Raw genomic sequence first — 14200 nt, 5'->3', positions numbered from 1 at the left:
ACCTTCTGAATCCCCCTGATAGCCAGGTCATAAACCACAACCTTCTGAATCGCCCTGATAGTCAGGTCATAAACCACAACCTTCTGAATTACCCTGATAGCCAGGTCCAGGTCATAAACCACAACATTCTGAATCCCCCTGATAGCGAGGTCAAGGTCATAAACCACAACCTTCTGAATCACCCTGATAGCCAGGTCATAAACCACAACCTTCTGAATCCCCTGATAGTCAGGGCCAGGTCATAAACCACAACCTTCTGAATTCCCCTGATAGCCAGGTCCAGGTCATAAACCACAACCTTCTGAATCCACCCTGATAGCCAGGTCCAGGCCATAAAACACAACCTTCTGATTCCCCCTGATAGTCAGGTCATAAACCACAACCTTCTGAATCCCCTGATAGTCAGGGCCAGGTCATAAACCACAACCTTCTGAATTCCCCTGATTGCCAGGTCATAAACCACAACCTTCTGAATCCCCCTGATAGTCAGGTCATAAACCACAACCTTCTGAATCCCCCTGATAGTCAGGTCATAAACCACAACCTTCTGAATCCCTCTGATAGTCAGGTCATAAACCACAACCTTCTGAATCTCCCTGATAGCCAGGTCATAAAACACAACCTTCTGAATCTCCCTGATAGCCAGGTCATAAAACACAACCTTCTGAATCCCCCTGATAGCGAGGTCCAGGTCATAAACCACAACCTTCTGAATCCCCCTGATAGTCAGGTCATAAACCACAACCTTCTGAATCTCCCTGATAGCCAGGTCCAGGTCATAAACCACAACCTTCTGAATCCCCCTGATAGTCAGGTCATAAAGCACAACCTTCTGAATCCCCCTGATAGTCAGGTCATAAACCACAACCTTCTGAATCTCCCTGATAGCCAGGTCATAAAGCACAACCTTCTGAATCTCCCTGATAGTCAGGTCATAAACCACAACCTTCTGAATCCCCCTGATAGTCAGGTCATAAACCACAACCTTCTGAATCTCCCTGATAGCCAGGTCATAAACCACAACCTTCTGAATCCCCCTGATAGCCAGGTCATAAACCACAACCTTCTGAATCCCCCTGATTGCCAGGTCATAAACCACAACCTTCTGAATCCCCCTGATTGCCAGGTCCAGGTCATAAACCACAACCTTCTGAATCCCCCTGATAGCCAGGTCATAAACCACAACTTTCTGAATCCCCCTGATAGCCAGGTCATAAACCACAACCTTCTGAATCCCCCTGATTGCCAGGTCATAAACCACAACCTTCTGAATCCCCCTGATAGCCAGATCATAAACCACAACCTTCTGAATCCCCCTGATAGTCAGGTCATAAACCACAACCTTCTGAATTCCCCTGATAGCCAGGTCATAAACCACAACCTTCTGAATCCCCCTGATAGTCAGGTCATAAACCACAACCTTCTGAATCCACCTGATAGCCAGGTCATAAACCACAACCTTCTGAATCCCCCTGATAGCCAGGGCATAAACCACAACCTTCTGAATCCCCCTGATAGCCAGGTCATAAACCACAACCTTCTGAATCCCCCTGATAGTCAGGTCATAAACCACAACCTTCTGAATCCCCCTGATAGCCAGGTCATAAACCACAACCTTCTGAATCCCCCTGATAGTCAGGTCATAAACCACAACCTTCTGAATCCCCCTGATAGCCAGGTCCAGGTCATAAACCACAACCTTCTGAATCCCCCTGATAGCCAGGTCATAAACCACAACCTTCTGAATCCCCCTGATAGTCAGGTCATAAACCACAACCTTCTGAATCCCCCTGATAGTCAGGTCATAAACCACAACCTTCTGAGTATAGAGATATTGTTATCCACGTCGGCACCAACGATGTTAGGATGAAACAGTCAGAGATCACCAAGCGCAACATAGCTTCTGCGTGTAAATCAGCTAGAAAGATGTGTCGGCATCGAGTAATTGTCTCTGGCCCCCTCCCAGTTAGGGGGAGTGATGAGCTCTACAGCAGAGTCTCACAACTCAATCGCTGGTTGAAAACTGTTTTCTGCCCCTCCGAAAAGTTAGAATTTGTAGATAATTGGCCCTCTTTTTGGGACTCACCCACAAACAGGACCAAGCCTGACCTGCTGAGGAGTGACGGACTCCATCCTAGCTGGAGGGGTGCTCTCATCTTATCTACCAACATAGACAGGGCTCTAACTCCTCTAGCTCCACAATGAAATAGGGTGCAGGCCAGGCAGCAGGCTGTTAGCCAGCCTGCCAGCATAGTGGAGTCTGCCACTAGCATAGTCAGTGTAGTCAGCTCAGCTATCACCATTGAGACCGTGTCTGTGCCTCGACCTAGGTTGCGCAAAACTAAACATGGCGGTGTTCGCCTTAGCAATCTCACTAGGATAAAGACCACCTCCATTCCTGTCATTATTGAAAGAGATCATGATACCTCACATCTCAAAATAGGGCTACTTAATGTTAGATCCCTTACTTCAAAGGCAATTATAGTCAATGAACTAATCACTGATCATAATCTTGATGTGATTGGCCTGACTGAAACATGGCTTAAGCCTGATGAATTTACTGTGTTAAATGAGGCCTCACCTCCTGGCTACACTAGTGACCATATCCCCCGTGCATCCCGCAAAGGCGGAGGTGTTGCTAACATTTACGATAGCAAATTTCAATTTACAAAAAAAAAAAATGACGTTTTCGTCTTTTGAGCTTCTAGTCATGAAATCTATGCAGCCTACTCAATCACTTTTTATAGCTACTGTTTACAGGCCTCCTGGGTCATATACAGCGTTCCTCACTGAGTTCCCTGAATTCCTATCGGACCTTGTAGTCATAGCAGATAATATTCTAATCTTTGGTGACTTTAATATTCACATGGAAAAGTCCACAGACCCACTCCAAAAGGCTTTCGGAGCCATCATCGACTCAGTGGGTTTTGTCCAACATGTCTCTGGACCCACTCACTGTCACAGTCATACGCTGGACCTAGTTTTGTCCCATGGAATAAATGTTGTGGATCTTAATGTTTTTCCTCATAATCCAGGACTATCGGACCACCATTTTATTACGTTTGCAATTGCAACAAATAATCTGCTCAGACCCCAACCAAGGAACATCAAAAGTCGTGCTATAAATTCACAGACAACACAAAGATTCCTTGATGTCCTTCCAGATTCCCTCTGTCTACCCAATGACACCAGAGGACAAAAATCAGTTAACCACCTAACTGAGGAACTCAATTTAACCTTGCGCAATACCCTAGATGCAGTTGCACCCCTAAAAACTAAAAACATTTCTCATAAGAAACTAGCTCCCTGGTACACAGAAAATACCCGAGCTCTGAAGCAAGCTTCCAGAAAATTGGAACGGAAATGGCGCCACACCAAACTGGAAGTCTTCCGTCTAGCTTGGAAAGACAGTACCGTGCAGTACCGAAGAGCCCTTACTGCTGCTCGATCATCCTATTTTTCTAACTTAATTGAGGACAATAAGAACAATCCAAAATTCCTTTTTGATACGGTCGCAAAGCTAACTAAAAAGCAGCATTCCCCAAGAGAGGATGACTTTCACTTTAGCAGTGATAAATTCATGAACTTCTTTGAGGAAAAAATTATGATTATTAGAAAGCAAATTACAGACTCCTCCTTAAATCTGCGTATTCCTTCAAAGCTCAGTTGTCCTGAGTCTGCACAACTCTGCGTGGACCTAGGATCAAGAGAGACGCTCAAGTGTTTTAGTACTATATCTCTTGACACAATGATGAAAATAATCATGGCCTCTAAACCTTCAAGCTGCTTACTGGACCCTATTCCAACTAAACTACTGAAAGAGCTGCTTCCTGTGCTTGGCCCTCCTATGTTGAACATAATAAACGGCTCTCTATCCACCGGATGTGTACCAAACTCACTAAAAGTGGCAGTAATAAAGCCTCTCTTGAAAAAGCCAAACCTTGACCCAGAAAATATAAAAAACTATCGGCCTATATCGAATCTTCCATTCCTCTCAAAAATCTTAGAAAAGGCTGTTGCTCAGCAACTCACTGCCTTCCTGAAGACAAACAATGTATATGAAATGCTTCAGTCTGGTTTTAGACCCCATCATAGCACTGAGACGGCACTTGTGAAGGTGGTAAATGACATTTTAATGGCATCGGACCGAGGCTCTGCATCTGTCCTCGTGCTCCTAGACCTTAGTGCTGCTTTTGATACCATCGATCACCACATTCTTTTGGAGAGATTGGAAACCCAAATTGGTCTACACGGTCAAGTTCTGGCCTGGTTTAGATCTTATCTGTCGGAAAGATATCAGTTTGTCTCTGTGGATGGTTTGTCCTCTGACAAATCAACTGTAAATTTCGGTGTTCCTCAAGGTTCCGTTTTAGGACCGCTGTTGTTTTCACTATATATTTTACCTCTTGGGGATGTTATTCGAAAACATAATGTTAACTTTCACTGCTATGCGGATGATACACAGCTGTACATTTCAATGAAACATGGTGAAGCCCCAAAATTGCCCTCGCTAGAAGCATGTGTTTCAGACATAAGGAAGTGGATGGCAGCAAACTTTCTACTTTTAAACTCGGATAAAACAGAGATGCTTGTTCTAGGTCCCAAGAAACAAAGAGATCTTCTGTTGAATCTGACAATTAATCTTAATGGTTGTACAGTCATCTCAAATAAAACTGTGAAGGACCTCGGCGTTACTCTGGACCCTGATCTCTCTTTTGAAGAACATATCAAGACCATTTCAAGGACAGCTTTTTTCCATCTACGTAACATTGCAAAAATCAGAAACTTTCTGTCCAAAAATGATGCAGAAAAATTAATCCATGCTTTTGTCACTTCTAGGTTAGACTACTGCAATGCTCTACTTTCCGGCTACCCGGATAAAGCACTAAATAAACTTCAGTTAGTGCTAAATACGGCTGCTAGAATCCTGACTAGAACCAAAAAATTTGATCATATTACTCCAGTGCTAGCCTCCCTACACTGGCTTCCTGTCAAAGCAAGGGCTGATTTCAAGGTTTTACTGCTAACCTACAAAGCATTGCATGGGCTTGCTCCTACCTATCTCTCTGATTTGGTCCTGCCGTACATACCTACACGTACGCTACGGTCACAAGACGCAGGCCTCCTAATTGTCCCTAGAATTTCTAAGCAAACAGCTGGAGGCAGGGCTTTCTCCTATAGAGCTCCATTTTTATGGAACGGTCTGCCTACCCATGTCAGAGACGCAAACTCGGTCTCAACCTTTAAGTCTTTACTGAAGACTCATCTCTTCAGTGGGTCATATGATTGAGTGTAGTCTGGCCCAGGAGTGGGAAGGTGAACGGAAAGGCTCTGGAGCAACGAACCACCCTTGCTGTCTCTGCCTGGCCGGTTCCCCTCTTTCCACTGGGATTCTCTGCCTCTAACCCTATTACAGGGGCTGAGTCACTGGCTTGCTGGGGCTCTCTCATGCCGTCCCTGAGGGGGTGCGTCACCTGAGTGGGTTGATTCACTGATGTGGTCATCCTGTCTGGGTTGGCGCCCCCCCCTTGGGTTGTGCCGTGGCGGAGATCTTTGCGGGCTATACTCAGCTTTGTCTCAGGATGGTAAGTTGGTGGTTGAAGATATCCCTCCAGTGGTGTGGGGGCTGTGCTTTGGCATAGTGGGTGGGGTTATATCCTTCCTGTTTGGCCCTGTCCGGGGGTGTCCTCGGGTGGGGCCACAGTGTCTCCTGACCCCTCCTGTCTCAGCCTTCAGTATTTATGCTGCAGTAGTTTATGTGTCGGGGGCTGGGGTCAGTTTGTTATATCTGGAGTACTTCTCCTGTCCAATTCGGTGTCCTGTGTGAATCTAAGTGTGCGTTCTCTAATTCTCTCCTTCTCTCTCTCGGAGGACCTGAGCCCTAGGACCATGCCCCAGGACTACCTGACATGATGACTCCTTGCTGTCCCCAGTCCACCTGGCCGTGCTGCTGCTCCAGTTTCAACTGAACCGCGGCCCTAGGACCATGCCCCAGGACTACTTGACATGATGACTCCTTGCTGTCCCCAGTCCACCTGGCCGTGCTGCTGCTCCAGTTTCAACTGTTCTGCCTTATTATTATTCGACCATGCTGGTCATTTATGAACATTTGAACATCTTGGCCATGTTCTGTTATAATCTCTACCCGGCACAGCCAGAAGAGGACTGGCCACCCCACATAGCCTGGTTCCTCTCTAGGTTTCTTCCTAGGTTTTGGCTTTTCTAGGGAGTTTTTCCTAGCCACCGTGCTTCTACACCTGCATTGCTTGCTGTTTGGGGTTTTAGGCTGGGTTTCTGTACAGCACTTTGAGATATCAGCTGATGTACGAAGGGCTATATAAATAAATTTGATTTGATTTGATTTTGATTTGATTCTGAATCCCCCTGATAGTCAGGTCATAAACCACAACCTTCTGAATTCCCCTGATAGCCAGGTCATAAACCACAACCTTCTGAATCCCCCTGATAGTCAGGTCATAAACCACAACCTTCTGAATCCCCCTGATAGCCAGGTCATAAACCACAACCTTCTGAATCCCCCTGATAGCCAGGGCATAAACCACAACCTTCTGAATCCCCCTGATAGCCAGGTCATAAACCACAACCTTCTGAATCCCCCTGATAGTCAGGTCATAAACCACAACCTTCTGAATCCCCCTGATAGCCAGGTCCAGGTCATAAACCACAACCTTCTGAATCCCCCTGATAGCCAGGTCATAAACCACAACCTTCTGAATCCCCCTGATTGCCAGGTCATAAACCACAACCTTCTGAATCCCCCTGATAGCCAGGTCATAAACCACAACCTTCTGAATCCCCCTGATAGCCAGGTCATAAACCACATCCTTCTGAATCCCCCTGATAGCCAGGTCATAAACCACAACCTTCTGAATCCCCCTGATAGTCAGGTCATAAACCACAACCTTCTGAATCCCCCTGATTGCCAGGTCATAAACCACAACCTTCTGAATCCCCCTGATAGCCAGGTCATAAACCACAACCTTCTGAATCCCCCTGATTGCCAGGTCATAAACCACAACCTTCTGAATCCCCCTGATAGCCAGGTCATAAACCACAACCTTCTGAATCCCCCTGATAGCCAGGTCATAAACCACAACCTTCTGAATCCCCCTGATAGTCAGGTCATAAACCACAACCTTCTGAATCCCCCTGATTGCCAGGTCATAAACCACAACCTTCTGAATCCCCCTGATAGCCAGGTCATAAACCACAACCTTCTGAATCCCCCTGATTGCCAGGTCATAAACCACAACCTTCTGAATCCCCCTGATAGTCAGGTCATAAACCACAACCTTCTGAATCCCCCTGATAGCCAGGTCCAGGGGGAGTGAAAAGAGTCAACAAGCTGGCAGGCATCTTTCAGTCAAGGTTATGGGTAAGCTAAAACAACTAACATTTTTACTAGCCTGTAGGCTAATAACCTCATCATATTTTACGCTACATTTAGGCTACATTAACACATTTTGTGGTGACTTTGACAGAACTTTGAGTTGAGTAAAATACAACAAGAAACCATTAGTTTCCTGTTCGTGTTTCTCAATTTACAGTGGTATAATCAAATATTTTTTATAACTAAACCAAAATAGACCACATCCTGTCTTTCCAAATGAAACAAATGAGTCATAGTGGGCAGAACAAGCAAAATGGTGGGCAGAGCCAAGCACAAGCTCGCGAGATCCTATTAGCTCGTTCTAGCATACATCTGCATACTTCCATTAGGAAACGTCTACTCTGTGGAGTGAGCGTGTGCAATAACTCAATTAGCCTTTGCATTCCTTCTAAACAATGCCATTTTTGACAACTTTGACAAAGGTTAAAATCTACAAAACTGTATTGAAGTCAAATGTTTCCCAGATGAGAAAATGTGCAGAATGTCGGCCAAAATCCATCTCCTTCCATCTTATCCCACTGTCGGCCACTGGGCTTCCTCCCACTACCATATTTGGTAGTGAGTGGGAATGGCAATCGGATGCTTCACATTTACACATCCGGTGAAATATCTGTCTCATTGGTCTATCTGTGGTATAATTATGTCAGATTTATTACAGGACGGTTGCAATTTTCTCAGGAAGGATGTGTAGAACATGTAGAATGTTCTCGGACAATATTAAACCCTAGTGATAATGACGTATTATAAGGTGATAGGGACAGCTGTTCTCGAGGGAATGAAGCTATATTCATGTCTGTAGGATAGACACAGACTCAGTATTTACAGGGAAGATAAGTGACAGGATACAGAGAGCGCTGGCGTACGCACAAACAGTTCATCATTGGCAGAGTTAGGGGACATTGGTGTGATTTCAGTCACAGCAATGAAGAGACAAACAGACAGAATCACAGTAGTATAGAGAGAAGACAGGAGTCATGGCTGACAGACTGAAGGCCAGATTGATGAGCACTGAAAGACTTTGAGACAGGAACAGAGGATCATAAAGAAGTGGTCATGAACCAGCATCATTTCTTCATCCCTTCCATTGGTTTCACATGACTGAATTACTATTTATTTTTTCCTTAATTTTACCAGGCAGGTCAACTAAGAACAAATACTTTTTTACAATGACGGCCTGGCAATTGGTGAATGCTATCTGGAGTTTATCTTCTGTTTTCACCTAACCAATGTGTTAGTGAGTAGGATCAGTGATTAGGATCAGTGATTTGGATCAGTGATTAGGATCAGTGAGTAGGATCAGTGATTAGGATCAGAAGCTGTGAGTGTGGCCAGAGGCATATTGTTCTCACCGTATCAGAGAGCTGTGAGTGTGGCCAGAGGCATATTGTTCTCACCGTATCAGATAGCTGTGAGCGGGGCCAGAAGCATATTGTTCTCACCGTATCAGATAGCTGTGAGTGGGGCCAGAAGCATATTGTTCTCCCCGTATCAGAGAGCTGTGAGTGGGGCCAGAAGCATATTGTTCTCACCGTATCAGAGAGCTGTGAGTGGGGCCAGAAGCATATTGTTCTCACCGTATCAGAGAGCTGTGAGTGGGGCCAGAAGCATATTGTTCTCACCGTATCAGAAGCTGTGAGTGTGGCCAGAAGCATATTGTTCTCACCGTATCAGAGAGCTGTGAGTGGGGCCAGAAGCATATTGTTCTCACCGTATCAGAGAGCTGTGAGTGGGGCCAGAAGCATATTGTTCTCACCGTATCAGAGAGCTGTGAGTGGGGCCAGAGGCATATTGTTCTCACCGTATCAGAGAGCTGTGAGTGGGGCCAGAAGCATATTGTTCTCACCGTATCAGAAGCTGTGAGTGTGGCCAGAAGCATATTGTTCTCACCGTATCAGAGAGCTGTGAGTGGGGCCAGAAGCATATTGTTCTCACCGTATCAGAGAGCTGTGAGTGTGGCCAGAAGCATATTGTTCTCACCGTATCAGAGAGCTGTGAGTGTGGCCAGAAGCATATTGTTCTCACCGTATCAGAGAACTGTGGGTGTGGCCAGAAGCATATTGTTCTCGCCGTATCAGAGAACTGTGAGTGTGGCCAGAAGCATATTGTTCTCACCGTATCAGAGAGCTGTGAGTGTGGCCAGAAGCATATTGTTCTCACCGTATCAGAGAACTGTGAGTGTGGCCAGAAGCATATTGTTCTCACCGTATTGGAGAGCTGTGAGTGTGGCCAGAAGCATATTGTTCTCACCATATCAGAGAACTGTGAGTGTGGCCAGAAGCATATTGTTCTCACCGTATCAGAGAGCTGTGAGTGGGGCCAGAAGCATATTGTCCTCACCATATCAGAGAACTGTGAGTGTGGCCAGAAGCATATTGTTCTCACCGTATCAGAGAGCTGTGAGTGGGGCCAGAAGCATATTGTTCTCACCGTATCAGAGAACTGTGAGTGGGGCCAGAAGCATATTGTTCTCACCGTATCAGAGAGCTGTGAGTGGGGCCAGAAGCATATTGTTCTCACCGTATCAGAGAGCTGTGAGTGGGGCCAGAAGCATATTGTTCTCACCGTATCAGAGAGCTGTGAGTGGGGCCAGAAGCATATTGTTCTCACCGTATCAGAGAGCTGTGAGTGTGGCCAGAAGCATATTGTTCTCACCGTATCAGAGAACTGTGGGTGTGGCCAGAGGCATATTGTTCTCACCGTATCAGAGAGCTGTGAGTGGGGCCAGAAGCATATTGTTCTCACCGTATCAGAGAGCTGTGAGTGGGGCCAGAAGCATATTGTTCTCACCGTATCAGAGAGCTGTGAGTGGGGCCAGAAGCATATTGTTCTCACCCTATCAGAGAGCTGTGAGTGGGGCCAGAAGCATATTGTTCTCACCGTATCAGAGAACTGTGAGTGGGGCCAGAAGCATATTGTTCTCACTGTATCAGAGAACTGTGAGTGGGGCCAGAAGCATATTGTTCTCACCGTATCAGAGAGCTGTGAGTGGGGCCAGAAGCATATTGTTCTCACCGTATCAGAGAACTGTGAGTGTGGCCAGAAGCATATTGTTCTCACCGTATCAGAGAGCTGTGAGTGGGGCCAGAAGCATATTGTTCTCACCGTATCAGAGAGCTGTGAGTGGGGCCAGAAACATATTGTTCTCACCGTATCAGAGAACTGTGAGTGGGGCCAGAAGCATATTGTTCTCACCGTATCAGAGAACTGTGGGTGTGGCCAGAGGCATATTGTCCTCACCGTATCAGAGAACTGTGGGTGTGGCCAGAGGCATATTGTCCTCACCGTATCAGAGAGCTGTGAGTGTGGCCAGAAGCATATTGTTCTCACCGTATCAGAGAACTGTGGGTGTGGCCAGGGGCATATTGTCCTCCCCGTATCAGAGAGCTGTGAGTGTGGCCAGAAGCATATTGTTCTCACCGTATCAGAGAACTGTGGGTGTGGCCAGAGGCATATTGTCCTCACCGTATCAGAGAGCTGTGAGTGTGGCCAGAAGCAAATTGTTCTCACCGTATCAGAGAACTGTGGGTGTGGCCAGAGGCATATTGTCCTCCCCGTATCAGAGAACTGTGGGTGTGGCCAGAGGCATATTGTTCTCACCGTATCAGAGAACTGTGGGTGTGGCCAGAGGCATATTGTCCTCCCCGTATCAGAGAACTGTGGGTGTGGCCAGAGGCATATTGTTCTCACCGTATCAGAGAGCTGTGGTTTCAGGTCCAGTTTGAGGAATCGGAAAGCCAGAACTGGAACGATGCAAATCACTGTGGCCAAGACGATGGTCAGCCACACCAGCGGCTGGACCAGTGTGCTCTGGGCACTGCCTACGAAGTGGAACTGGTTGGGAAAGATGCTGAATAGAGTCTGGCTGTGCATAGCCAACATGATGGTGAAGAAGGAGCTCACAGAGCCCCACACAAAGAAATGGTTGATGGCTGTCCAGTAGCCTGTGTCCAGAGCAATCTACACACACACACACACACACACACACACACACACACACACACACACACACACACACACACACACACACGCACGCACGCACGCACACACAGAGAGATTTAAGTAATAAGGCGTGAGGGGCTGTGGTACTATGTATGGCCAATATACCATGGTTAACGTTAACGTTAAAAATACATGTTTCATCATACCTGTGGTATATGGTCTGATATACCACGGCTTTCAGCTAATCAGCATTCAGGGCTCTAACCACCCAGTTTGTACTGAAGGCCGGTGTATATCAGACCGTATATAATAATAATAAGACACCTCGGGGGGTTGTGGTATATGGTCTGATATACCACGGCTTTCAGCTAATCAGCATTCAGGGCTCTAACCACCCAGTTTGTACTGAAGGCCGGTGTATATCAGACCGTATATAATAATAATAAGACACCTCGGGGGTTGTGGTATATGGTCTGATATACCACGGCTTTCAGCTAATCAGCATTCAGGGCTCTAACCACCCAGTTTGTACTGAAGGCCGGTGTATATCAGACCGTATATAATAATAATAAGACACCTCGGGGGGGTGTGGTATATGGTCTGATATACCACGGCTTTCAGCTAATCAGCATTCAGGGCTCTAACCACCCAGTTTGTACTGAAGGCCGGTGTATATCAGACCGTATATAATAATAATAAGACACCTCGGGGGGGGGGGGGGGGTGTGGTATATGGTCTGATATACCACGGCTTTCAGCTAATCAGCATTCAGGGCTCTAACCACCCAGTTTGTACTGAAGGCCGGTGTATATCAGACCGTATATAATAATAATAAGACACCTCGGGGGGTTGTGGTATATGGTCTGATATACCACGGCTTTCAGCTAATCAGCATTCAGGGCTCTAACCACCCAGTTTGTACTGAAGGCCGGTGTATATCAGACCATATATAATAATAATAAGACACCTCGGGGGGTTGTGGTATATGGTCTGATATACCACGGCTTTCAGCTAATCAGCATTCAGGGCTCTAACCACCCAGTTTGTACTGAAGGCCGGTGTATATCAGACCGTATATAATAATAATAAGACACCTCGGGGGGTTGTGGTATATGGTCTGATATACCACGGCTTTCAGCTAATCAGCATTCAGGGCTCTAACCACCCAGTTTGTACTGAAGGCCGGTGTATATCAGACCGTATATAATAATAATAAGACACCTCGGGGGGGGTGTGGTATATGGTCTGATATACCACGGCTTTCAGCTAATCAGCATTCAGGGCGCTAACCACCCAGTTTGTACTGAAGGCCGGTGTATATCAGACCGTATATAATAATAATAAGACACCTCGGGGGGTTGTGGTATATGGTCTGATATACCATGGCTTTCAGCTAATCAGCATTCAGGGCTCTAACCACCCAGTTTGTACTGAAGGCCGGTGTATATCAGACTGTATATAATAATAATAAGACACCTCGGGGGGTTGTGGTATATGGTCTGATATACCACGGCTTTCAGCTAATCAGCATTCAGGGCTCTAACCACCCAGTTTGTACTGAAGGCCGGTGTATATCAGACTGTATATAATAATAATAAGACACCTCGGGGGGTTGTGGTATATGGTCTGATATACCACGGCTTTCAGCTAATCAGCATTCAGGGCTCTAACCACCCAGTTTGTACTGAAGGCCGGTGTATATCAGACCGTATATAATAATAATAAGACACCTCGGGGGGTGTGGTACATGGCCAATATACCACGACTAACAGCTGTATCCAGGCTGTACTCTGCGTTGCGTCATGCATAAGAACGGCCCTTAGCGGTGGTATATCGGCCATTATCACAAACCACTGAGGTGCCTTATTGCTGTTATAAACTGGTTACCAACGTAACCAGAACAGTAAACAAGTCTTTTTGTGTAATACTGTGGTATATTGTCTGATATACACACGGCCCAAACTACCCGGTTTATCATATGTAGCAAACCTTCAAATATGTTGCCTACAGGAAGTGGATACTACAGTCCTTCCCCCCGCTCACCTGCACACTGACCACGATCACCAGGGCGGTGGCCGTGGTAACAGCAAAGGTCTGGTAGTCAGCGAGGGGTTCCCCGGTGCCCTGGGTTCCGTGGGACAGGATGGCATAGGGTACGAAGAACAACACAACACTAGTGTAGATACCCTGGGTTATACAGATGAAGAACTCTCTCTTGTTGAACAGCAGGTTAAGCTGACCTGGCTCATACAGCTTAGGATACTCCAGACTATGCTGCTCTGGGACGTCCTACAGAGAGAAAGAGGAACAACCAGGGGTCAAGGGTCAGGGGTCAAAGGGTACAGAGGTGCTTAGGAGACTCACCTGGTCAAATATTCCCATGGCCAGCACGGGGAGAGAGGTGTAGACGATGTTATAGAGAGTGATGAAGTACTGATCATATACTGTCTGAGAGAGAGGGAGAGAGAGAGAGAGAGAGAGAGAGAGAGAGAGAGAAAGAGAGAGAGAGAAGGATGAAGAGAGGGATGGAGAGAGAGAGGGATGGAGAGAGGGATGGACAGAGGGATGGAAAAAGAGAGCGAGAGAGAGAGAGAGAGAAAGAAAAGAGAGAGGGTAGGAGGGAGATAACAGAGAGAGATAGAGAGTAGATGGTGGGAGGGAGAGAGAGAGGGTAGGAGGGAGATAACAGAGAGAGATAGAGAGAGAGGGTGGGAGGGAGAGAGAGACACACACAGTAAGAACGATAACCTCACCTCATTTAAGCTCCAATATAACATCATGCCCCATGAGTCTTCACTTCAACCCTTATAGTTCCTCCTAAACACCCCTAACGTGTTTTTTGACAGTGAA

The 14200-nt window shown here is 46.5% G+C and overlaps 1 protein-coding gene across 1 annotated transcript in view; it reads right to left on the bottom strand.

Annotated features, from left to right (window-relative positions):
* The window catches only part of LOC135520738 (phospholipid-transporting ATPase ID-like), a 78862-nt gene that overhangs the window by 5920 nt on the left and 58742 nt on the right, over nt 1-14200 (bottom strand). The window contains 3 exon segments of the mRNA XM_064946506.1: nt 11099-11368; nt 13394-13639; nt 13715-13798. Of these exon segments, the coding sequence (XP_064802578.1) occupies nt 11099-11368; nt 13394-13639; nt 13715-13798 (600 nt within the window).

This window comes from Oncorhynchus masou, chromosome 29 (assembly GCF_036934945.1).
Source record: "Oncorhynchus masou masou isolate Uvic2021 chromosome 29, UVic_Omas_1.1, whole genome shotgun sequence".
Lineage (NCBI taxonomy): Eukaryota > Metazoa > Chordata > Actinopteri > Salmoniformes > Salmonidae > Oncorhynchus > Oncorhynchus masou.
Note: the sequence above shows the minus strand (reverse complement) of the source record. Positions and strands in the feature narration are given on the sequence as shown.